At 48.2% G+C, this 26,107-nt stretch overlaps 3 protein-coding genes and 1 pseudogene across 3 annotated transcripts; 1 reads left to right on the top strand and 3 right to left on the bottom strand.

Moving 5' to 3' along the window:
• Positions 1 to 3,317: 3,317 nt before the first annotated feature.
• On the top strand, positions 3,318 to 4,988 carry LOC127760720 (GRAS family protein RAD1-like; annotated as a pseudogene).
• Positions 4,989 to 8,568: 3,580 nt separating this feature from the next.
• LOC127760615 (GRAS family protein RAD1-like) lies at positions 8,569 to 10,167 on the bottom strand. Its single transcript, XM_052284903.1, has one exon. It carries the CDS (start codon positions 10,165 to 10,167, stop codon positions 8,569 to 8,571), a length of 1,599 nt encoding a protein of 532 aa, XP_052140863.1.
• Positions 10,168 to 13,819: 3,652 nt separating this feature from the next.
• On the bottom strand, positions 13,820 to 17,012 carry LOC127759821 (protein NRT1/ PTR FAMILY 8.1-like). The gene is made up of 4 exons (XM_052284043.1): positions 16,916 to 17,012; positions 16,581 to 16,798; positions 15,968 to 16,485; positions 13,820 to 14,594 (listed from the first exon to the last, which is right to left on the bottom strand). The coding sequence occupies exons 1-4, from the start codon at positions 17,010 to 17,012 to the stop codon at positions 13,820 to 13,822; spliced, it is 1,608 nt and encodes a 535-aa protein (XP_052140003.1).
• A 1,106-nt stretch (positions 17,013 to 18,118) lies between these two features.
• LOC127761473 (protein NRT1/ PTR FAMILY 8.1-like) lies at positions 18,119 to 21,476 on the bottom strand. The gene is made up of 4 exons (XM_052285770.1): positions 21,322 to 21,476; positions 21,122 to 21,246; positions 20,276 to 21,020; positions 18,119 to 19,370 (listed from the first exon to the last, which is right to left on the bottom strand). Exons 2-4 carry the CDS (start codon positions 21,222 to 21,224, stop codon positions 18,545 to 18,547), a joined length of 1,674 nt encoding a protein of 557 aa, XP_052141730.1. The 5' UTR covers positions 21,225 to 21,246; positions 21,322 to 21,476; the 3' UTR covers positions 18,119 to 18,544.
• Between the last annotated feature and the right edge of the window lie 4,631 nt (positions 21,477 to 26,107).

Here is a 26,107-nt window from a genome sequence, read left to right as displayed (position 1 = left end):
TTGCTGACATCTCGTGGAATTATTCCAACTGGCTACGATGTAGTAGTACATACTGCCAAGCCATGTGTTACATGTGTATGATCGATCAGGTGATCGAATGATTGATTATTAGCGCCGTTAATCAAATAAGTTACGCCTCTCTGTTTCCGGTCTACTGGCCTGTACGTGGATGTCTGGGTATAAATGTTTGGCTAGAATTCTTATGTGTGAAAAGAAACTTCAGATTTGCTATACCACATTCGCATGAAAATTAGCGCAAAAATTTACATTTGTTTTTTGTTTGTATGATTTGTGCTGCGATCTTGTGCTTTGGTGTGCTTCTCCTTTTCATCCAGCGACCATTTAAGATTCGGTGTAGAGGGAGGCTGAGGCGGCGGCGACAGGAGAGGCGACAGTGGTGGCAACTTAATGGGAAGCAATGGTGGTGTGTGAAAAAACGGTTAGGGTGGAAGATGGGCAATGGTGGAGCCACCTCCTAGATCTGGCTGCAACGTTGCAGTTTGGCGAATTCTTAATAGTCGCTCGGGCTCAACAATATTGCTGGCACTACTACCAAAGATGAGGGAATAGATGGTTTGATGACGTATAGGAAAAATGGTTGGCCAATGAGAAACGCCATTAGTAGTTGAGGATGGAGGAAGGGATGGTTGTCATTGACGTGTGGAAAAAAATTACTACCTCTATTTCAGGTTGTAAGACATTTTTAACTTTAGTTAAAGTCAAACTACTCTAACTTTGACTAACTCTATAGAAAAAATAGTAATATTTACAACACTAGCATAATTTCATTAAATCTATAATTGAATATATTTTCATAATATATTAGTCTTGGATTAAAAATATTACTTCCTTCGTTCCAAAATATAAGAAGCTTTAGAGTTGGACACGGCTATTAAGAAAGTGTAATGCCGCGCTTCGAGCGAGACGTTAAAGATTAATTTAATAAAATCCTATCCGCGAAAAGTTTCGTTCTTTGTGTGCGAGTCTAAGTCGTGCCATGGAATCTCAAATTTTAATCTCCTTGATCCCTCTCATCGACATCCAAAATCCACCTCATCGAAATTTCTCTTCCAATTCAAGTCTCCGAAATCAAATTCCAAATGTCAATCGCTTCCTTTGAATCCTCGTCAAATACTTGTCCCCATTACCAAAAATATCAATTCCCATTTTGATTTCCCCCTCTTTGACTCCACCTTATGTTCCTAAGACCAAGTATCAAAGTTAGATCCAAATCCTTCTCAAATTCTCTCCAAATCAAAAGTTTCTGTCAAAAGTCTAATTAGGGTCCCTCTTGCTCTATGGGCCGGTTTTCTCTTCCCGGCCCATCTCTCCCTCTCGGTCCGTCTCTCTCTCGCACGTGTGTCGCACGTATTCAGGAGCAAGAGAGAGCGTCGCCGTCTCCTTCCTCTCTCGCTCGATTTTGGGCCTGTTCACTTTGATGCCATTTCAACATTACTAAATTTTGGTAAAGTTACCAAAAAAGTGGCTACATTTAGTTTGCTGCCAAATTTTGGTAATTATATAAGAAATCCTGCCAAAATTTTGGCATTGCCAAAATTTGGTAATGTTTTTTTTGGCAATAAAGTGAACAGGCCCTTTCTCTCGCAGCGCCGACTTCCCGCCACCGCTATCTAAATCCCCACCACCTTCGCTGGCTCCCGCCTAGTCGACCGCCTGGTCGCCCGCCGTGTCAAGCCCTGGCACCGCCCGTGCCCACGCCCGGCCCCGCTGCCTCTGCGCGCATCCATCCAAGGATGGGAGGCAGAAGTCCCTGCCTCGCCTCCTCCTCCTTCGCCTTTTTCCCAAATCGGCAAGAGTAAAGCTCCCCTTTTCTCCCTACTTTTTCCTTTTTCCTCTCCCGGACCGATGCCCTGCCTCCACTGCTTGGCACCTAGCGCCATGGACAGTGAGCGCCCCTGACGCCACCGCGCCAGCCCCTGTCCTCGCCAGACTTGTTGCTGCCTCGGCTTCAGCCTGCATCTCCGCCGCTTTGTTTTCTTGCTCTCTCTAATAGGACAGAAACTCTATTAAGCCGTCACGAGGAACTGGCGATGGCGTATATTGTTGTGTTTGTGTGTAAAATTTTTAGGGTGCAGCTATATTTATGACGCCATATTTTTCATCAAAAAATAGTTGGCATGTATTTATATTGTAAGCCCCTAAATTACATATGTAATTTTAGTGTATTTACAATGTAAGTCTCAAAATTACATATGTAAGTACTAAAATTACATACTAATTATATATGTATAAGCGGGGTTTAAATGAGGTGTAACTACTGTGTAAGTGGCTAAAAAAATCGACTGTAGCATATGGCACCATATTTTTAGCAACTCCGAAATTTTTATTCTTGTGCTTTTACTATGATGTGCATGTAAAATCTTTATTTTTTGTCCCGTGATTTAGGATGGAGTGATTCGATGTATAAGTAAAAAAAAAATATTCACGTATAATTTGGGGGTAAACTAATTAGGCCCCAGTAACTCCCTCCTTATTTATTTTTTCCTTATTTTTCTTGCTTGATGCACTCTCTATAAGAAATCTTCAACCGCAATAGTGCAATTACTACAAGTTAATGCACCATCAATTTTTATTTACATCGACAATAATACGAATACTACAAGATTTGATCAACTAATATTGTTCATAATCCAACTACTACAAGCACATACAACATCAATTTTCATTTATGTCGACAGTAACTTGATTACTACAAGATTTCACCAAGCATGGTTGTCGTTAATCCAATTACTACAGGCACATCCGCACATGCACCATCAATTTCATTTACATCGACAGTAATTCAATTCCTACAAGATTTGGTCTCAGTTTATTGCACACCATATCGTAACTACCTCGATTGGAAACAGAGATAAACCAATTACAACGATTGTTTTCAACCGACCACCAATTTTACGGATATGTAAATGATTTACCCCGAATTCAAATAGAACTAAAAAAACACGAATATTAGGGAAGGACCTAATATCAAATAATTAGAAAGGGTGAGGCTTCGAACCCAGGTCATCTAGCCCACCACCTTGTGGAGCTAGCCGGAAGACCCCTGGGCGTTTCTCAGAACTAATCTACACAGATCGAACGTGGGCAACCGAACACCAGTTTTTGCGGACTCTGGGCGCGTTGTGCGGTGCTCGGAACAATATTCCGCGCTCTAGCGCTCGGAATAGCGCTACCGGTAAATATTACTATATTTGTCTACAAATTTAGCCAAATTTAAATTATTTTGACTTTAATCAAATTCAAAACGATTTGTAATTTGATGCGGAGGAAGTATTTGTTTGGACTTGATTAAACTTAGAAAAAAATCCTATTTGTTTTACTACGACGTGGACGACGCGGGGTTTGGTGGCAACGAGGTAGAGGCGTAGAGCTCTCATCCAGGGTCTCCAAGGCCACTGGCTAGGATGGAGATGGACAAATTCAGCTCGTCGTATCAGCCGTCGTGGCCACCAGCGCAGGCCACCGTCGACGTCGTCGGGTCGGTGGAGACGTACGCCGCGCGTCAGGAAGAAGAGGTTCTAGGATGTTCTTGTCAGCTGCAAGCAGAAGGTTGAGGCCTTGGAGGCTATGGAGACACCGGCGACGGCGCCGCTTCGGGAAGGTGAGGGTCAGGGGGTTGGTGGTGACGGTGGCGGTGGCCGTGACGCTGGCGGAGGAGGGGAGGAGCTGACGGGATGAGGCTCGCGCAGCTTCTGGTCGCCTGCGCTGAGGCGGTGGCGCCGTGCTAAGACCGCGTGCAGGCGGCAACGCTGCAGGCCGGCGCGCCGGGCGTTCCAGCGCGTCGCGTCGTTCTTCGTGCAGGAGCTCCTGGACCGGCGAGCATCCACCGGCGCTGGGCCCTGCGAGCACGGCGTTCTGCATCCCGCAGTCGTCGTGCGCGAGGCGCGACGGCGTGCGCGGCGTGGCGCTCCGTACCTGTGGTTCGCGCACTTCCTGGCGAACGCGTGCACGCTGCAAGCCTTCGAGGGAGAGAGCAACGACCACGTGGTGGACCTGGGCTGGGTATGACAATGGGCCTCGACCGCGGGCACCGGTGGCGCGGCCTCCTCGACGGACTAGCCGCCCGAGCTAGCGGGCGAGAGCTCGAGGCGTACGCGGAGGGGCTAGGGATGATGTACCTTGAGTTCAGAGCCGTCGACCGTAGCCTCGAGAGCCTCCACATCGAAGACCTCGGCATCGACGCCGACGAGGCCGTCGCCATCAACAGCGTCCTGGAGCTCCACCCCGTGGTGAAGGAGAACCGCGGGGCGCTCAACTCGGTGCTCCAGACCATCCGCATGCTGTCGCCCAGGGCATTCGTGCTCGTGGAGCAGGACGCCGGGCACAACGGGCCATTCTTCCTCGGCCGGTTCATGGAGGCGTTGCAGTACTACGCCGCGCTGTTCGACGCGCTCGACGCGGAGCTCCCGCGCTACGGCGCGCGGCGGGCGCGCGTCGAGCAGTTCCACTTCGGCACGGAGATCCGCAACGTGGTCGGGTGGGAGGGCGCGGCGCGCGTGGAGCGGCACGAGCGCGCGGACCAGTGGCGCCGCCGCATGAGCCGCGCGGGGTTCCAGTCGGTGCCGACCAAGATGGCGGCCAAGGCGCGGGAGTGGCTGGTCGAGAACGCCGGTGGCGACGGGTACACGGTGGCGGAGGAGAAGGGCTGCCTGGTGCTTGGCTGGAAGGGGAAGCCGGTCATCGCCGCCTCGTGCTGGAAATGCTAGAACGCCGGCATCCGGTGGCCGGTGGCCGGCCGGCCGCCGGAGAGAGGTAGACACCGATGCTGGACGTAAATAAAGAGCTCGATCGAGCACCATTGTCCGACCATGGATGATGGGCAAACACGATGCTGTTCAAGCCATTATATGAGCATGAACACTTGTATAAATAAGGCCACTGGTTAGAGGCTTGTTGTTTTACAATTTTGTGTAGGTTCTTATTGTTTAATTAGCTCATCTAACAACATACACTTATATTGTCCTTTTATTTTCTGTCAAAGCGCAACATGACACATCAGGTTTGTGGTGGGCTGCCCTGAACTTTGACTGAAGACGTTTTGTACACTTTGAGGGAGATGGTTGGATTTTATGATGGATGATTAGAAGATGTTCGGGGGGATACAAATTGGGTTTCTTTTGTGTGTTTGGTAAAAATTTGGCTATCTTAACCAAACCCTTCGTATGGATTCGTTTGTAGGCGAGCCAAACTCTATATCCTACTCCCTCCGTCCTAAAATATAATAATTTTAGCACTCAGGATTTGTCCCAAAATATAACAACTTATCCATCAACATTCTCTTCACAACCTATCACAATCCTCCACCATTCACTTTTCTCACCTACCTTCACTACTCATCCAATCATAACCTTCTACCACTCACTTTTCTCACCTACCTCCACTACTCATCCAATCATAACCTTCTATCACTCATTTCTACTCTCTTAATAACCGTGTACAACTTTAAAACTTCTTATATTCTAGTACGGAGGGAGTAATTGGTTAGAGCCACCTTTGCTGTCACTAGAGTTCATAGAGGTTGATGGTTGCAAAGGATAAGCATACCGGAGCATAGATCGCAACACATATCATATGAAAAGAAATATGTAAGATTTTGCTCACCGCCATCCCTTCCCTCATTCTTGGTGGCGGAGCTAGTCGACATTGTCAAGCCAAAGCGAATAATAGCGTTTCTAATTGGCTGGCCTGTCTTTTCCATAAGTCAACAAACAACCAACCCTTCTCTCATCTCTCTGGCGAAGCCAATGGCGTCGTCTGTCTTGTGCAACTAATGGCGTTTCTAATTGTTTGATATTTCTTTCCACATGTCAATAACAACCATCCCTTCCTTCATCCTCAACGACTAATGGTGTTTCTCATTGGCCAACCATTTTTCCTACACGTCAATAAACCATCTATTCCCTCATCCTCAGTAGTAATGCCACCATTTTTCCTACACGTCAACAAATCATCTATTCCCTCATCCTACACGTCAACAAACCATCTATAGTCTATTCCCTCATCCTCAGTAGTAGTGTCACCATTTTTCCTACACGTCAACAAACCATCTATTCCTTCATTTTTCATACACGTCAACAAACCATCTATTCCCTCATCCTCATTAGTAGTGCCAGCGACATCGTTGAGCCCCAGCGACTAAGAATTAGCCAACCATGCAGCCTGATCTAGGAGGTGGCTCCACCATTGCCCATCTTCCTCCTTATCCGTTTTTCACACACCACCATTGCTGGGTTGTGGCCAATGGGCGATCGACGATCGATCCCCATCCCCCTATAAGCTCTCTCTCCCCCCTTCCTCCTCCCCTTCTTCTCTTCCTACTACACCATAAATTTAAAAAAATAAAAAAAATAAAGTTGGAAAAAAATATGTATAGAAATACTATATATAAAAAATATTTCAATTTAAATTCAAATTTGAAATGGGTATGTAAAGTTTTGACTTATAAACTTTGGATCTATAAACTAATATTTGAATACAAATTCAAATTTGAATCGGGTATGTAAACTTTTGATTTATAAACTTTGGGTTTATAGACTTTAGGTGTATCAACTTTAGATACATAGAAATACTATATATAAAAAATATTTGAATTCAAATTCAAATTTGAATCGGATATATAAACTTTTGATTTATAAATTTTGGGTCTCTTAACTTTAGATGTGTAAACTTGAGGTGTACAACTATAGATGCATAAATTTACTAAAATAGTAAAGTAATGCGGTGCCAAAAAAAAAAGGGGGAAACCGTGCGGAGGAGAGGAGAGGGGGCCAATCGCCCCTTAGCAATCTCGACCATTGCTTCCCATTACGTTGCCACCATTGTCGCCGCCGCCTCAGCCTCCCTCTACGCCGAATCTTAACTGGTCGCTGGATAAAAAGGAGAAGCACACCAAAGCACAAGATCGCAGCACAAATCAAACAAACAAAAAAAAAAGTAAATTTTTGCGCTAATTTTCATGCGAATGTGGTATAGCAAATCTGAAGTTTCTTTTCACACATAAGAATTCTAGCCAAACATTTATACCCAGACATCCACAGGCCAGTAGACCGGAAACAGAGAGGCGTAACTTATTTGATTAACGGCGCTAATAATAATCAATCATTCGATCACCTGATCGATCATACACATGTAACACATGGCTTGGCAGTATGCACTACTACATCGTAGCCAGTTGGAATAATTCCACGATATGTCAGCAAGTAAAACGTGGTGTCTCCTTCGATATCTGCAACGGCGGCGAGACTCCCATCCTTGCGGATGATCCAAAGGCTCGTGTCGTCGTCCAATTCAACGAATTCTGCAGCGGCGGAGACGCGCCTCTCGACGCGGAGGACCCAGCCGGTCAGCGCGGCCAGCGCCATGGCGACGGTCCAAATGAACAAGGTGGCACGGCGGACGCCGTCCTGGGTACCGAAGCGGAGCACGCAAACCACGACGATGCAACGCACGCCACCGCCATAAGCCGGCGGCCCCGGTCGAGGATGGCGAGGACGAACCGCGGGAAGACGTCCCAGTGAAGCAGCATCGATGCCTTGGCGTGCGCGAAGAAGTCCACGTAGAAAGCGGCGGCGAGAGCCATCCCGAGGGCCCGGTTCCACGGGAAGAGGAAGAAGCCTAGCCCGGCGCACCCGACGGCAGCCAAGGTGAGCACCAGGTTGAGATCTAACAACCTGAATGTGTAATCCTCCGGCGTGATCCATTCGTGTACCTTGTGCTTGCAGATGATGGCCAACGACGGCGGCAGCAGCGGCAGCACCTCTACTGGCAGCACAACCTCTACTTTCTTCCTCACCCTGACTAGTTTCTTCGTCTTCTGCATCTGTGGGGATGGATCCGCCGCCATGAGAGAAGAACGCGGAGACGTATAACCAAATGGTTTACCAACGAGTAGAGGAAGGTCTACATATAAGCGAGCAGTCCCGTATACATCCATCCTTTTTTTCAGTTGAGATACGGGTGTATAACTAATCAGCTGCAACGAAATCGATCCGGAGGCTCCGAGATTCGCGCGGATCTCCGCATGCGTGGCGTGGATCGATCGATCGATCCAGAGGTCAAGGGACTCTGGGGATGTACGGAGTACTGAACCCTCGATATCGACGCCGATCGACGCGGTCGTCGCATGAACAGTACTGTCCTGGACGATGGGCTGGCCGTCTTGAACAGCATTATCAAAACGTCTTACAATCTAAAATGGGAGTAGTAATATTCATCATTCATGTTCTCTATATACGCCATTTAGGTTTGTGCAATATGTTCTTTGTCATGTTGCACTTTGGCAGAAAAGGAGGACGATACAAGTGTATGCTGTTAGATGAGCTAATTAAACATCAGAACCTACACAAAATTGTAAAACAACAAGCCTCTAATCAGTGGGCTTATTTATACAAGTGTTCATGCTCACACAACGGCTTGAACAGCATCGTGTTTGCCCATCATCCATGAACGGACAATGGTGCTCGATCGAGAGCTCTTTATTTACGTCCAGCATCGGTGTCTACCTCTCTCCGGCGGCCGGCCGGCCACCGGCCACCGGATGCCGGCGTTCTAGCATTTCCAGCACGAGGCGGCGATGACCGGCTTCCCCTTCCAGCCGAGCACGAGGCAGCCTTTCTCCTCCGCCACCGTGTACCCGCCGCCGCCGGCGTTCTCGTCCAGCCACTCCCGCGCCTTGGCCGCCATCTTGATCGGCACCGACTGGAACCCCGCGCGGCTCATGCGGCGGCGCCACTGGTCGGCGCGCTCGTGCCGCTCCACGCGCGCCGCGCCCTCGCACCCGACCACGTTGCGGATCTCCGCGCCGAAGTGGAACTGCTCGACGCGCGCCCGCCGCGCGTCGTAGCGCGGGAGCGCCGCGTCGAGCGCGTCGAACAGCGCGGCGTAGTAGTGCAGCGCCTCCATGAACCGGCCGAGGAAGAATGGCCCGTTGTGGCCGGCGTCCTGCTCGACGAGCAAGAACGCCCTGGGCGACAGCTTGCGGATGGTCTGGAGCACCGAGTTGAGCGCCCCGCGGCTCTCCTTCACCACGGAGTGGAGCTCCAGGACACTGTTGATGGCGACGGCCTCGTCGGCGTCGACGCCGAGGTCGTCGATGTGGAGGCTCTCGAGGCCACGGTTGATGCCTCTGAACTCGAGGTACATCCCTAACCCCTCCGCGTACGCCTCGAGCTCCCGCCCGATCGCTCTGATGGTGTCCATGCGCGCGCCGACGCCGGTGACCCGCACGCGCGCCGGCTTGCCGCTGGCGCGGGCGGCGAGGCCGTCGAGGAGGCCGCGCCACTGGTGGCCACGGTCGAGGCCCAGCGTCATGCCGAGATCGACCACGTGGACGTTGCTCTCTCCCTCGAAGGCTTCCAGCATGCACGCGTTCGCCACGAAGTGCGCGAACCGCAGGTACGGGCACAGCTCGTAGGCCAGCGCGAGCGCCTCGCCGCGCGCGCCGTCGCGCCCCGCGCACGACGACGGCGGGATGCAGAACGCCATGCTCGCTGGCCCCAGCGCCGGCGGGTGCGCCAGCGCCAGCCGGTCCGCGAGCCCCTGCACGAAGCACGACGCGACGCGCTGGAACGCCGTGCCGTGCACGGGCGCGCCGGCCTGCAGCTCGCGCAGCAGCGCCGCCGCCTGCGCGCGGTCGCGGCACGCCACCGCCTCGGCGCAGGCGACCAGCAGCTGCACGAGACGCATCCCGTCAGCTCCTCCTCCTCCTCCTCCTGCGCCACCCCCGCCGCCGCCGCCGCCATCACCGGCACCGACCCGGAACGTCGCCGTCGCCGGTGTGTCCATAGCCTCCATGGCCTCGACCTTCTGCTTGCAACTCTCAAGAACGTCCCAGAACCTCTTCTTCCTGACGCGTGACGTCTCCGACGACCCGACGACGTCGACGGCGGCCTGTGCCGGCGACCACGTCGGCTGATACGGCGAGCTGATCATGCGGTCCATCCTGGTGACCTTGGAGAACCTGGAGACGAGCTCTACCTCGTTGCCATCAAACGCCGCTTCGTCCACGTCGTAGAATCGGTAGTAATAATCAAGTTCTTGATTAGTACAAATAATCGTTGAATCTTGTTGCTGTGTCAGAGTCAGATGATGGCTCTGCTGCTGGGAACAGTCTGAGATGGAGTTGCATGGCTCAGGGGACATGCCCATGTTCGTGTGAGGTTTGCAAGGGCAAATGACCTAACAAAATTTGTTACAAGGTTAATACATACCCGGTATATATAGACTTGTAGAGTTCATTAGTATAGTGTTTCATTAGCTTAAAAACATTAGCATTGTGTTTAAGCTGTCTGACATCTCAGGCTAGCCGTTTGCCTGTCTCTCTTTTCGATAAGTAGTAGTGCTACTAGAACCCTAGCTAATACTAGTGTTTTTTATTTGGTTAATTACGATGCTGTTTAACTTGTTAAGTAAGTACAATGCAGATAAAACTCACAATCAGTCTGTCTGACAGTGAACATTGAGAGATTACACGTGGGCGAGAAGATTAGATTAAAAATTGGCACAACATGGTAGAATAAATTTCACTCATCCAGTGTCAAAAAAAATCAGAAACATGCACAGTTCAGAAATGCATCTCTATCGTCTGTGCTATTCAATTAGTAGATGAGTACAAGACAGATGAGGGATCGCGTTTGTTGCACGGAGGTGTTCCAGGGCGAGGGGAATTTTCGCCTGTTTTTGCTTTGGCCGGAGAGAAAGCTGCAAGCAGATGGCGTTAAGCTGATGAAGATCCAGCAGCAAACTTGATCAGCCATCAGAGATAATTATTAATTAAAACAGGAGGTTGATTGTAGAATCTCAATGACTTGGTGCACAGGGCAGGGCTGAATTAGTCTCTTCGTTAATCGTTAGGAGCAAAGTGGTTATCAATTTAATTACCTCCTGTTTGCACCTTGCACCGGCCATCAGCGTGTGGGATTCGGCAGTATTTGCATATTTGAATGTATTTTTATATTTAGACTGCTAATCTTCGCCACTTCAAATTCATAGTGTCAATTAGATAATAACAACATAAATTTCAGAAAAATCTCATGGAGTAAAGTTCGGTACGCTGTTGTGCAATAAGGGACACAGTGCAAAAGGCAAATGCTCGCCGGCAATAGCCAGCAAAGAAAGAATACAGCAGTTGATTACAGCTACACGCAGAGTGTCTGAATTCTGCAGTCTGAACGCATGCATGCAAGATTGATTCCACTAATCAAACAGCTAATCTCGATCAATTAAGTAAATGCTTTTGCTCATCTCTATGCTCATGGAGAATTAAAATAGCTGGAGAAATTGGAGCCCTTTCACCCAAAACGTCACTGTGGACGCCACTCTCTTTCGTCTGAACCGCAGTAGCACGATCAGGCTCAGCTCCGATCGAGGGCCAGGTATACATTCTTCCTAGTTCGAGCGTTAAAATTTTAGTTGCCGTATGATTAGTTTGTGCGTTAATACTCCATCGACAATGCGTGTGAGATCTAGATGATTGACAAGTGCATGCCATTATGTCATCATGCCAACCATAAACAAATTAATTATGGTGTTACTGATCCAATTAATATCTTGCTAAGTCATTAGTGTAACGCGAAAAAAATGCCGTAATGATATAGTTTTTAACCATAAAAAAATGTCTAACATCATACAGGTTATCTTCATGTGTTCCAATTGGCTTTACTCTTAATGTATGATGCTTTCACAGAAACAACAGGATACTATGCGCAATGGTGCTACACGCTTGGAATTGGTAATCAAGTAACTTTTATTTCTGTTTAGATGGCGTAGTACCTACAGAATCTCATGATAGAATCTACGTGATTTTAAAAAACATTATTTTAGTAGATCATATTATCGGTAGAAGTTGGGGGTTTGTCCCATCTCGTCTTTTTTAAGCTCTTTTCTATTCACTTCTAAACTTTTTGGCTGTGTGTCTACGAGCAGAGACCGGAGATGCAACCCATTTCTATTATCTTAAAAAAAAAATGAGTGTAACGTGAATGAAATATCTCTAGCAGCTTAATGCGAAATATGAAAATTAACTAGCTGTAGTGAATCTATGGTTTGTAAATAGTTCGGTACTACTGAACATGACGTACGCATCAGAAAATTCAGTACTATTTTTAAAATATAAATTGGTTCAAAATATATATCGAGCTTGAAGTGGTTCTGAAACTGAAACAAGTGGCCTTGCATTGTTCGTTCCGCTTAATGGTATTCTAAGATACGTGGATTGATGATTGATCAAGGCAAGAAGACTGTTGTGCTTCCTTTCGCTTTCAAATGAAATTTGAAATTATATAGCATTTCGCTAATCGCTAGTCATGCCTATGTACATCATACATGAGCCCTCTCTACAGTAGTCAGTTTGTATCTGAATTGGTTTTCAACTTGGTCGGCGCAGCTAATCATGGACATTTGGAACACCAGTGTGCTAGTGCCCATTTGTTTAATTTTGGCGGTTCAGATTATACAGAGTGGTTTTTCTTGAGATTTCTCCCGGTCCCAATCCATTCAGGAGAAGACAGGCTATATAGTGACATTTTTGAAAGGGACACCAAAGCCAGATAATTTCCATGTTATGTTTGGTCCAAAACTGGCAGCAGCGGTAACTAATTACTAGCTAGGTTACCCCGATGCACGATGCATCTTACTTAGGTAATTTTTTACATTTTCGCCGAACATAGTGGAGATGTGGCTCAACTTTCTCCAACTTGTGTAGCTCTGAGAGGAAGCAGGCGTACGTACGCATGTTTTGCAGTTGCTTTCGTGATATACACGCACTCGAAAGGTTAAAAAAAGTAAAAAAAAAATAAATTGGTCGATTTAATTGAAGTATTTTTTCTGAATAGATATATGTCTAGATTAGTAGTAATAAGATATGTCACTTTTAAAACTGTTTTTTTCGTTTCATAAAAAATGAATCTACACATCCGATATTATATTGATTTTTTATAGTACAGATGTATAGGTCATGCGTATTCCTTGTACGAGGAGGGTGAAACCATCGTACGATTAGTGCGAGATTCGTCACTACTGACGATCGAAAAGCAGGAACCATGCGGCGAAGTGGTCCAATTCTCGGTTAATTAATTGCAAATGGTAGTTAAGACCGATGTTGCATCGATGAGATGGGAGCGCCAACGGGCTAATATTTATGCCTACTTGGGAGTGCCTAGCAATCATTCGAATGATTTTTTCATTCATCTCACTCGGATTTTTCAACATATGGATGTGCGCCACGTTGCAGAGGGAAACGGTCTAGCTTAATCGTAAGTTCGTAACACCGGACCCAATCTAACAGTTATAAGTCCAAAGAGGTTTAATAAAAAAAAATGTCATCAACATATGCATTAAAAAGTTACACTGTAATTTTAGTATAATTGCTGTAATTTTACTAGTTAAGTGTAATTACTACATAATTACACTGTAATTAATTTGTAAGTAGTATGTAAGTTTGTTCTTTGGACACAAAACAATATTGGTTCCTTGCTCAGTTGGTAAAAGGCCTTTGTTCGGCAACAAGAGATCGTGCGGTCGACTCCTCGCTTACACGTGAACACACACATTTTATTTTCCCACCCGGTCCAAAAATCAAATGATATGTAACAAAAATCTGTCGCAAGATTTATAGCAAAACCGTTGAAATTTTTCGAAACGACGCCTTACATGCAAAGCCGAACTGCTGGGGTTTTGGTAATTCTCCATGGGCTAACAGCTGACATGAAGCATGAAGCTTAACTTTTATTGGGCCAAGCCCATTTGTGTCATAAATGGGCTTAGCGAGTAAAAGTTGCCAAGTCAACCCGGCCCATGTGCACTAGTCTACGGTCTTCTTGTACGTGTACCAGCGTGCGATGAGGAGGTAGGCGGCGAAGTTGGCGACGCAGAGCGCGGTGAGCAGCCAGAAGAAGTAGTCGAGGTGGCCGCGGTTGATGTCGTCGGGGATCCACCCGGGCGCGCCGCCCCTGCGCGCCGCCACGACGACGAGCGCCGAGCTGGCGTAGTCGCCGAGCGCGAACGACGTGCTGGAGAGCGCCGAGCAGAGGCTGCGCATGGCGTCGGGGGCCTGGTCGTAGAAGAACTCCATCTGCCCGATCAGCGTGAACACCTCCGACGCGCCCACCACCGCGTACTGCGGCACCTGCCAGAACACCGACGGCCGCGCGATCAGCCGGCGGCGCGCCGCCTCGAGCGCGCCGGCGGCGGCCATGGCGACGGTGAGGATGACGAGGCCGACGCCCATCCGCGCCAGCTGCGTGAACCCGCCGTCGTGGCGCGTCACGCGGCGCGCCAGCGGCACGATGGCGCGGTCGTAGAGCGCCACCCAGAGAATGACGCTGAGGGTGTGGAAGATGGAGAGCGCGGCGGCGGGGACCTTGAAGCGGCCGAGGCTGCGGTCCAGCGTGTCGCCCTGGAGGATGAAGGTGGTGGTCACCTGGGTGTACGCCGCCGCGTAGATGATGCCGGTCGCCCACACCGGCAGCAGCCGGAGCACGCACTTGAGCTCTTCCACCTGTGTCACCGTGCACAGTCGCCACGGGCTCTGCGCCGCCTTCTCGCCGGCAGTCTTCACCGTAGCTCTGTCCAAGAACCTAGATCAACAAGCAGCCGAGTTCATGAGGCAAACGATTTGAATAGGTGATTTAGGGGCTGATTAGTGAGCTTAAAATTCTAAAAAATAGTTAGTCGGTAACCAGTTTCTAAGAATTTAGAAAAGCTCGGTTTTTCAGCTTTTGACTTCTAGTTTATTTTCTAGATTTTACAACTATAACTTTTCAAAATTATGACCAACGCTAAACTTTTTAGGGGAGTTTTTAATTCTAGAAAAAGCTGCAGCAGTTAGAAGCTCTCCAAACAGAGCCTTAGTTGCGCCATGACAATATGACATGTCATCTCAAAGAAAGGGTCGGCAACTAAAAGTTGATATATATTATTCTAAACTAGCTGAATTTTTATGTGCAGTGCATAGAGCTAATATATGTTCCACTAAAGTAAACTTTTTTGTTTACCTCCCTTTGATAATAAATATTTGACGTTTACTTGCAAATGTTCCACTAAAAGAATATTTATTAGTAACATCTCAAACTTTAAAGTTTCTTTGTTTATTTTTGTGGCAATCATGGTTTTTATATCTCTTAGTATTAATGCGATGGCTTGTACATAAAGAAAGACCTTTAAAAAACTTGCATTTATTATACTTTTGTCGAAGTTGAATTACCTTGAGTTACAAATAAATTTGATGCGAAGTGAGTGTAACTTAACTTGTTGGTTTCTTTGTGGTGGAATCCGCTCATCCAGATTCAAGTTTAAACTTGGCGTGAGTGCTCGCATTTGCGGCTAATTATTTTTTTCAATGGTACATGACGTACCCCTTGATACCAAGACATTCGTAGTGAATTTGTCAGTATCAAAATATGTCGACTCAGTCTTTTGAAGATGCTCATAACTAGAAATAGGATGTGCATGTATGCATTTATAGGGGTGAGTATGCGCGCGTTATGAGCGCATACGTTTGTACTATGTTTCTAAAAAAAAAAGAAATATGGCATATTATGTGTTTATGGAGTGATATTTCACATATTAATTTATATTATCATATTCATTTTAAAGAAAAATTTGAGTGACATACGAGAAAGGAGAGGATGCCCGCTTGAGACCTTGTTCGTTCGATCCCTACAAGAATAAGATTGAGAGGAATTAATTCCACATCATAATAGGTATGAAATTATTCTTCTTCAAATTCTCTTGTGGGTGGGATTAAAAGGAAAAGGCCTGAGGCGGAAAATCCATCTCCTTATAGACTAGACTGGACGATTAGTACTATTAACACAAGAATTTGATGGTACCAATATTTGGGGTTAATCAATCCACATGATTTTTAGCAATCTCAAATCATTTTTTCCTCCAATTCAAAGAGAAACGACAAAGGCAATTGCCCTAACTGGAAATGCATACGCTTGCTCACCTAAACTGACCGGTGTGGAGGAGTCGGCGGCGGCCATGTATCGCCGGCATGCCATCGACGGCGTCGCTCTCGTACAGCATGGACGAGTCCGACGGTATCTCCACGTCGAACTTCCTGACCGCGGCGACCACCACCTGCGCGATCCTCGTCAGCGGGCTGCCCCCCGGCGGCTGGTCCCGCCGGTACGTGGCGGTGCCGGCGAGGAACACGGCGACGGACAGCGCGCTGAAGATCGCCGGGACGCCGTACCCGACCCCCCACCCGACGCTGGTCTGCACCCACACCAGCACGGTGCCGCCGACGAGCGAGCCGCAGTTGAGCGAGAGGTAGAACCAGTTGAAGAAGGAGCTTTGCCGCCGGCCGCGCTGATCGTCCTCGCCGTCGTCGAACTGGTCGGCGCCGAACGGCGCCATGATCGGCTCCAGCACGCCGCCGAGCGCCACCAGGTACATCCCGGCGTACAGCGCCGCGCTCTCCAGCCTGATCACCGACGCGCTCGCCGCCAGCACGCCATAGCCCTGCATGCTCGAAAAAGAACACGCGATGTATAAAGCGTGAGCTAGAGCTCTCTGCACACATCCACGACGTACGCCGGCGGCGGCGACGAACGTACCACGGCGGAGATGACCATGGAGAGCACGATGGTCCAGTATCGGCCGAGGAAGGCGTCGGCGAGGTAGCCGGCGACGAGCGGCGCAATGGAGCCGGTGCCCTCCCAGTTGGTGACGTTGTTCGCCGCCGACTTGCTGCCCTCGTGCAGCCTGTACTTGAGGTAGTTCACCAGGTTCGTCGACACGCCGAAGTAGGCCATGTTTTGGAAGAAATTGTTCGCTGATCGACCAACGCATGCACCAAAGCACAGAAGATCGATATGCAAGTATGCAACACGTTACACGTACTGGGATATACTACCAAAATGTCTGAATTTACGAGCGTGTTTTACTTTACCGAGGATGAAGGTGCAGGCCCACCGATTCCGGCGATTTGACTTCCGGCCGTCGGCGGCGGCGCCGCCGTGCCGGTCATTCGATTCCGCGCCCTCCATGGTTTCAGCAATTCAGAGAATCAGAGATCCTGGAAAAATGGCTGGAAAAGGATGCAGGGTTGGTGTATCAGAGATGCTGCGAGGCTGAGGTCGAAGGTTTCGAAGGCTGCTGGAGCTGTACAGCTCTATCTTCGATACACCTATACGATCTCAATATCTTGGCCCTTTTACTTAAGGAATGGCTTATCCCTGAGGGATAAGCCTTATCGTTTACTACATGTCATTTAAATAGTTATAAAATATTTAATAATAATAATATAATATAATATTTGATATATTACTTCGCAGTCTAGTAGCATTTAATAAAATGCACCATTTTTTTTATTTAAAAAGCACTTTCAATTAATGGACTTGCAGATGCAACTTATATTCTATTGAATGCAAGAAGCAAAACCAACATGCTAGAAACAGAGCTAACATGCAACTAGTACTAGTAAAGAAAGAAATAAAGGAACTTAACAATCTATGAGCCGATTTCAAAACGGGAAGACCGCCACTCAACAATGCTAATGAGGAAACACTATACTATTTCAAAAGAAGGAAGTTTGGAAGCAATCCAAGGAGCAGAACAACATGGATATGAAAAAAATATAATCCACTACTTGGGGAAGTGCCGTATAAGTGTAAAGCAATAACCACAAAAAGGAGGATTATACTCAAAGAGTCAATGTCTAAAGAAATAGGAGTATATTCCTATGTCCAAATCAACTAATTCAACTGAGCATCTAAGTTTAAATTCTACCTATATAGGTTGTAAAAAGACAGTAAACTCTAATTAATATACGTTTTTGTTTTATTGTAACTTGAAGAAGTCTAATCTGGGCATATTATTGTAAGAAAGTCATAAAGATAATTATCAAATGCTTAGGTTTTAAAACAACAGTACACATAAATTTGCCTTCAAATATTATTATAACATTATAATTATAAGTTTATTGTATTTTATAAACTCCTAATATCAACAGCATTAGATATGCATGTCTTCATCGATAAAGGGTAGAGATGGAAGATCACATCGAAATGCCTTAAAATTTCATAGTGGCATGTATTTTAATAAAAATAAATAAATGGTAGAGCAATAAGTAATTTGAAACGAGCGGAGTACATATTGGTAGTGTTTAGCAATATCTATAACCAGTAGAGTATTCATTAGAGTTCAAAAAGAATTCCTAAGCACTATTATGTACTCCCTCCACCTAATTAAAAAAAAACAAACATCACATTAGATATGACACATCCTATTATAACAAATCTAAACATTATTTACGAGATTAGTTTATTTTGTGATGGAGGGAGTACGACATTATTCATCAGTCACCCCCGAAGGTACTAGCATACACTGAAATATAGGCTGTATGTTGACCATCATACCCTCTATTCAGTATGGGCCAACATATATGTAGCCCACTCCGCCATACAAAGCCCAAATCCAAAGTGATGTGGCCTATTGAAGCCCAGCCCAACACTGCTGATATACGGTCGATGCAAGTACGGCAAACCTTACGGTTTAGGGTACGGTGGGCCCCACCCAGCTAATCTACGGTCTTCTTGTACGTGTACCACCGTGCGATGAGGAGGTAGGCGGCGAAGTTGGCGACGCAGAGCACGGCGAGCAGCCAGAAGAAGTCATCCAGGTGGCCGCGGTTGATGTTGTCCGGGATCCACCCGAGCCGCCCGCCGCGCGCCGTGGCGCGCGCCACGACGACGACGATCGCCGAGCTCGCGTAGTTGCCGAGCGCGAACGACGTGCTGGACAGGCCGGAGCAGAGGCTGCGCATGGCGTCGGGCGCCTGGTCGTAGAAGAACTCCATCTGCCCGATGAACGTGAACACCTCCGACGCCCCCACCACCACGTACTGCGGCACCTGCCAGAATATCGACAGCGGCAGGTACCCCCCGTCGCCGTCGTCGCCGTACAGGCCGTGCTGCGCGATCACGCGCCGCCGCGCCACCTCCAGCGTGCCGGCGACGAGCATGGCGACGGTGAGGATGACGAGGCCGACGCCCATCCGCGCCAGCTGCGTGAACCCGCGATCGTGGCCGGTCACGCGGCGCGCCAGGGGCACGATGGCGCGGTCGTAGAGCGGCACCCAGAGCATGACGCTGAGGGTGTCGAAGACGGAGAGCACGGCGGCGGGGACCTTGAAGCCGCCGATGCGCGGGTCCAGCGTGTCGCCCTGGAGGACGAAGGTGGTGGTCATCTGCGTGTACGCCGCCGCGAAGATGATGCCGCTCGCCCACACCGGCAGCAGCCGGAGCACGCACTTGAGCTCCTCCACCTGCGTCACCGTGCACAGCCGCCACGGGCTCGGCTCTGCCTTGTCGCCGGCGGTCTCCACGGCCGCCTTGTCCAAGAACCTGTGAATCATGCAACAAACCGGACGAGGAATGGCTAATTTAGTCAATGGACTAGTTATAAAACTTTCGAAAGAAAATTTCTCTAAAATCTTTCAAATATAACTACACTGTAACTGTAGTGTGTTTGTATTATTACTCAAGTGTAAATCGAATGTAACTAGTAAAAAATTTTAACAGTCTTGTAACAGCTCAAGTGGCTAGCACGCGTGGCTTGCGAACATAGGTCCTGAGTACGATCGTGCAAGCGCACAAGCAAATCCAACGGACGAAAAATGGAAAGTTTTTTTTACCCTATTTTCTGTCCACGTAAATTTAGCAAATCCGTTTAGGGGAATAGATAGATCGTCTTAATTACTTCTGTTCCGGCGCAAACGTAAGAGTGGGATGTTGAAATGGTCACGGTGCATGCGAAAATGTCTTCCCAAGTTCTCATTCACCTCTACCCAGGTCAGAACCAAATGGAAAATGATGAGAAATGGACCAGACACGAGTACGACAAACTTACTTCTCATTCATCTCCACCCGTAATTTCCAAGAGAAAAGGACCACATTTATATGCGCTCGACGACTCCAAGTCAACCAAAAGTATTGCCCGGCTACAAACTTTCTCTTGAAAAATACTCGTATAAGCATTTTGAAAGATACCCCAAATTTTGTACGCGCCTTATGGTTGAGAACGTCTCTCTTTACAATCTAATCGCTAGTCTTTCTTTCACTAAAAAAAAATACCGTCGATGTCACAAGGAACAGTACGCAAATTAGGTGCACCGGTAGACTAAACACTGTCACTAGAGTCACTAGACTACTATAAACTTTTTTAAAAAAAATTCAGAGAAACTACTGAGCAAGTGAGCAGTGTGACACGTGTCCCAATTTTTAAGGCGATGCATGTTACGCCTACTCACCTAAACTGGCCGGTGTGCACGAGCCGGCGGCTCCCCTGTATCGCGGACATGCCATCGACGGCGTCGCAGCACTCGTGCAGCAACGACGCGTCGGCCGGCACCTCGACGTCGTGCTTCCTGGCGGCGGCGACCACCACCTGCGCGATCCTGGTGAGCGGGCTGCCCCCCGGCGGCTGGCAACGCCGGTACGCGGCGGTGCCGGCGAGGAACACGGCGACGGACAGCGCACTGAAGATCGCCGGGACGCCGTACCCGATCCCCCACCCGACGCTGGTCTGCAACCACACCAGCACGGTGCCGCCGACGAGCGAGCCGAAGTTGAGCGAGAGGTAGAACCAGTTGAAGAAGGAGCTCTGCCGGCGGCGCTCCCCCTCGTCGGCCTCGTCGAACTGGCCGGCGCCGAACGGCGCCATGACCACCAGGAGCCCGCTGCCGAGCGCCACCAGGTACAGCCCCGCGTAGAACGCCGCCGCGCCGCCGTGCAGCAGCGCCGGCGCCGCGGCGCTCGCCGCGAGCACGCCGTAGCCCAGGACAGAGATGGCCATGAAGAGCAGGATGGTCCAGTACCTGCCGAGGAACGCGTCGGCGAGGTAGGCGGCGACGAGCGGCGTAATGGAGCCGGTGCCCTGCCAGTTGGTGACGTCGTTCGCCGCCGACTTGCTGCCCTCGTGCAGCCTGTACTTGAGGTAGTTCACCAGGTTCGTCGACACCCCGAAGTAGGCCGTGTACTGCATGAAGTTGTTCACTGCCCCCATACGTGACAGCATATGATGCATCCATCCACATCAATCACAGATGCAAAATCATCTCGAAATAATGAGATAATGAGTATGTGTTTTGTGTTACCGAGGATGAAAGCGCTGGCCCACGTGGTCCGGCGATCCTTCTTGGACGTCCGGCGATCGTCGGCGTCGGCGTGCCGGCCATTGCAGGATTCTACACCTTCCATGGTCTCAGCGGTTTCAAAGAACCTGGAAAAGAGTTGAGACGATGGGGACGATGCATACAAGACGAAGGCTGAGGGTGAAAGGTTTCAGGAAACGGACCTCTGCACTGAACCGTTTGGAGCGATCGATAGAGCTGTGAAGGCCAGCTGCTCTATCTTCGCATTCACTCCAGCTTCACGCTACGCTCTCGGTATATTCGTCGCGCCCTTTAATAGACACTCTCGTAGAACTCCACGATTTTGCGTTTTGGTAATTTGCTCTGCGTCACATATAATTGGTTATGTCGCCACTTGAGCTAGTTGCAGAGTTGAGAATGAGAGTGCTGAGGGAGGGACCTTTGCAGTACTGCATGACATATGGGTCCCATAGATCATCGTTGTCTCGCATGTCAATCTGTAGTATGTATTGCATGTGCAGTACTGTAGAGGATCTGAATTGGAGAGTGCTGCGTGCACTGAACTACTGATATGGTGCGAATGGCAAGGGGCAAGAAAAGGCCAAGTCAAGTGGTCTGCATTTTTCATGATAAAATTTCACAGAACTTCCAGCCTTATTGCTTGCCCATATTCCCTGATAAGTCAAAATAGCTGCCTATATTCCCTGATAAGTCAAAATGGCTTATTAGAAAATAAAAAATAATTTATAGGTAAATCTTTTATATATTTGTTTATAACAACTTAAAAGTCAGTGCTAAAAGGAAATTATATATGTTGAAAATATCTTAAAATCAACTTCATATGCAAGTTCAAAAATTTAAATTTTAGCTATCGCTTTAATTTATTAGGCCAACCGATGGTGCTCTTCATATTTTAGGGCACTAGTTACTTTCACAAAACCCTATATTTTGAGGCTTGTTTCAGCAGAAGAATCAATCCTGTCAATTCTACTGTCAACACGTGGTTACAATATGCCCCAAGACCCGTGTGGTTCACTAAAACAAACCTCGAAGTATATGATTTTGTGAAACCAATTACAATTTATAGTTTTATAAAATTTACTCATTTTTCATGCCGCATAAAAGACGACAACACATACATAATAGGCCACAAATAAACTTCCGTGATAAATCGCTTGCAAATTCACACTGAAGCACGGGAGTATATATGAACTCCAAGATTTCTGTACCGTCATGGATAAAGTCATACACGCATTAACTCTACATCATAAAAAGAGTTTCCCACCGAATTAAGTATAGTTTAACTGGTTAGGTTTCTTATGTTGAAACTAGTATATCCAGATTCAAATCCTATATTTAACACGGGTACTCCTATTAAGGGCTAATTATTATTTTAGTGGTAGACGACGTATCTGTCGACAGTGAGATACTTGTGATGACTTCGTCAAACCCAAAATATACCGATCCAGTCTTTCAGTGGTGTTCATAAGTGTGTAAGGTGCAGGGTGTGCGTCTGTGCGTTCATTACGAACAGGAGCGGATTCAACGTGGGTGCGGGGGGGGGGGGGGGGGGGGGGGGCTTGAGTCCCTCCTACAACCACCAGACTCATGGATACCCCCCGAGTCCCCCCTCAATTTTTTTTGGGTTGGTAAGATAGAAGTTGTTAAAGGTCTCTTAATAGCGTTTTAGCACAATTTAATACTGAGATGATATGTTTATGCTGGTGTACTAGCATGTTGAGTCCCCTAATCTTCTATTCCTGATCCACCCCTGATTACGAAGAGTGTACGTACGTTATGAACGGCTGTGTTTGTATTTTCTAAAGAAAAAAAAGAGCTGGCCACTAAAAGCAAGTGGCCGTGGCGGCTGTCAGTGCACAAACATGTGCAATATGCAATGTGACGTACTACGTGGCCGTGCTTCTACCAGACAAACGGAGCCGCACCGCACGAAGAATAGGCAACGGCCGCGAAAACGCATGTGTTTTCCTTTCACTGTCCAAGCCCTCCCATGCATGCATGTGTCCGTGGCACATTGGTCAGCTGAAACATAGGCCCACACGAGAATGATGGTGCCTGCATATTTTAGTACCAGTGGCCTCATTGGTTCCCTAAAGCGAAACTATATTAAAAATATCTTAAAACCAACTTCAAAAATATATTTTAAATTTGAAATTTTGGCTTTAGCTTATCTTTTTTTAAGCATAGCCGATGGGGCTATTAAGAGTAACAGGGAATGCGTGATGGTATTTCTCTGAAATTGTCCGGAAGCATGCATGGTGTGGACTCTGGAGACTGGAGTGGATATCTAAGCCATAGCTAGGCTTTGGCCTTTGCCCGATCCTAGCTAGTGGCTGCTGGTGACGATCGATATAGGCCATTATCTCCTATCACGAATTCAGGATAGGCAGTAGTGCTCTAGTACTACTCCGGTTTACCATCTCCATCCTACTAGTGCGTACCAATTGGAGCTATTGCTATCTATCATTAATACTCCTTCACGTTTGCGTCCATCTCGATCACCCTACAGAATATAATGCATATACGGAGAATTTTCTCGTGCTTTTCATTTGGCTTCACCGTGAGCAGGACATGCACAAAAATTAACCGTGCGCGGTGTCCAAACCTTTGGTCCGCCGCGCTTGCCGATCGGTCGGCGTGTTACGGGAAAACGGACACGGTGCGTGTGTGAATGAGCGTTGTGGTGGCTTGCGCGCAAACGCACAAAACCGTGGTTCCGAAGGATATTAGTTCATCCGTGTCATAAATATGTTTATCAGTATCAGGATGTTAGTTATATTTAGACCATAATATTATAATATACAGATAAGCAGTTTAATCATTGGTTTTATTAAAAATCGTCGGTGTTGTATGACACTGGCACAACCACTATGGATGATCCGACCGGAACAAGGAGGCGCCGAGCGACGCGCGGCCTTTGTGCAGCCGGATGCAATGCGGCGCGCGTACGTCACGAACCGCCCAGCGCAACGGCCGTTGTCTGGGTGGCGGAGCAGAGTGAATGAGTGATGGGTGGAAAGCAAAGCGCGCGGTGCCACGCCATGACGCGGACGGAATTTCAGGTTTGGGATGAGATGGGAAGGACAGTGAGTGGTGTGATGTGGTGTGGTGCGGCGTTGGATATGTTTCTTTTCTTTTCCTTTTTTATGTATCAGCTCGATCTCTTTTCACTGCTAATAATGCAGATCAATCAGCATGGGTGTAAGTGTGCAAGGGCGTAGACGAGCAATAGTGGCGACAGGTCATGTGTACCGTCAAGCTCGCTGCCGCCTTTTCCGTCTTTTTCTCATGCTGTGTTTGTCACCGTGCGCGTCCACCACTTTAGTCCGTGTTGCTCTGTTCCGATGTGCATCAGTTCATGCATGAGTGCACGGATCACGGATGAACCTATCGATCCCAGGTATAGCCGCCGTATACCAGTTCCTACTTCCTAGTGCAAAATCATCATACCGGGGTCCATCTCATTCTCATGCACCAATGCAATCAGTCTACTATTGCAGTAGTACGTGCTCTTCGTCTGTCTATAGATATATATTGCTCCCAAAGTTGCATGTCGCTGTTGATGCCGTCGGCTGTCGGGGATCCAGCCGAGCCGAGCCGGCGCCAAGCCCCTTGGCGTCCTCGCCGGACGGCGGGGCGCGCTCTGGTGATTGGGCGCAAGCATGGATGGCGCGCGGATTGCGTGGGGCAGTGAAGCGCGGGAACGGAGGACGTGGAGATTTCGAATTAAATTTTCAAATATACATCATTTTTCTCAATTTTGTGTATGCATATATGCTTCTAAAATTTTTACAGAAATATACGTCTTCCGCTGGTTGGGGACGCGGCTCGAAGACGCGGGACCGACTGGAGGGGGCGGTCCCGCAGCTTCAACCGGGACGGTCCCGCGCCGAGATAATGCGGCACCGCTCAACCCGCGACTAGGCCGTGCGGCACCAACGCGGTACCGATGGGAGCGGACGGGAGTGACGGCGGAATGCGTCAGACTAGGTCACGGTTCCGCGGAATGGTTAAGCGGGTCCGCCAAATGCAAACGATCAAACACATAATCAAATAAACTTTTGTTCGTAATGCTGCTAATGCATGTGTAATGTGCTATATATGCTAATATGCATCACTGTGCTACACTGATCAAGCGGCGGTGGCGCTGACTGATGACGCGGGAACGCCCGCGGTGCCGCATGCCTGTTCTGCGCCACCGCCAAGCGGTGGCAGGCATGCACCCGAGCAGCGGCCGGTGCGGCACGGCGGCCGATGCGGTGCCGCACCGCCCCGGCGCGGGACCGGCCCCAGTCACGCATGTTGGCTGGAGGAGGCGGTGCCGCATCACCAGCCTGCGGGAGACGTATATTTATGTAATTTTTTGACGTATATTTATGTAATTTTTTCAAACACATGTGTATATATACAAAATCGAAAAAAAATGTATATTTTAAAATTTAATTCCGTGGATTTCGTGGAGAGACAACCGTGCGCGGTGGAACGCGTCCGGCGGCGGCATCTCGATCTCCGTACTTCAATCTCGGAACAAGCTGGGAGGCTGGGACGGACCAGATTGGATTTTGTGGGCCTAGTTGTTCCGCTGGCACGAGGCCCCGTGCCGTAATACTGGGCTGCGTCAAAAGCCCGTTGTATTTACGGATGGAATAAGTTCACTCCCTTTAAAGTGATCCGAATCTAATGCATGACCCTCGACCGCAAAACCTAGATAGGATGACTCCCTAAACTATACTCAAACCAATGCAATTTGACAGCGGTTTTGGACGGCGGTTTTATTGACGTGGTGATGTTGACCTAGTATTTTTTTTTGAATGACGAATGGGGCCCACATAGTTTTTTTATTTTAATGCCTCCTAAGCGTGACGTCAACACCACAGACCAGGTCAACATTGCCACGTCAGTGCCATGTCAGCAAAACTGTCATCCAAAACCACTAAGGAATTCAAATTGCGCTGGTTTGAATAGTTC

The sequence above is a fragment of the Oryza glaberrima genome, chromosome 1 (assembly GCF_000147395.1).
Source record: "Oryza glaberrima chromosome 1, OglaRS2, whole genome shotgun sequence".
In the NCBI taxonomy this organism is placed as follows: Eukaryota; Viridiplantae; Streptophyta; class Magnoliopsida; order Poales; family Poaceae; genus Oryza; species Oryza glaberrima.
Note: the sequence above shows the minus strand (reverse complement) of the source record. Positions and strands in the feature narration are given on the sequence as shown.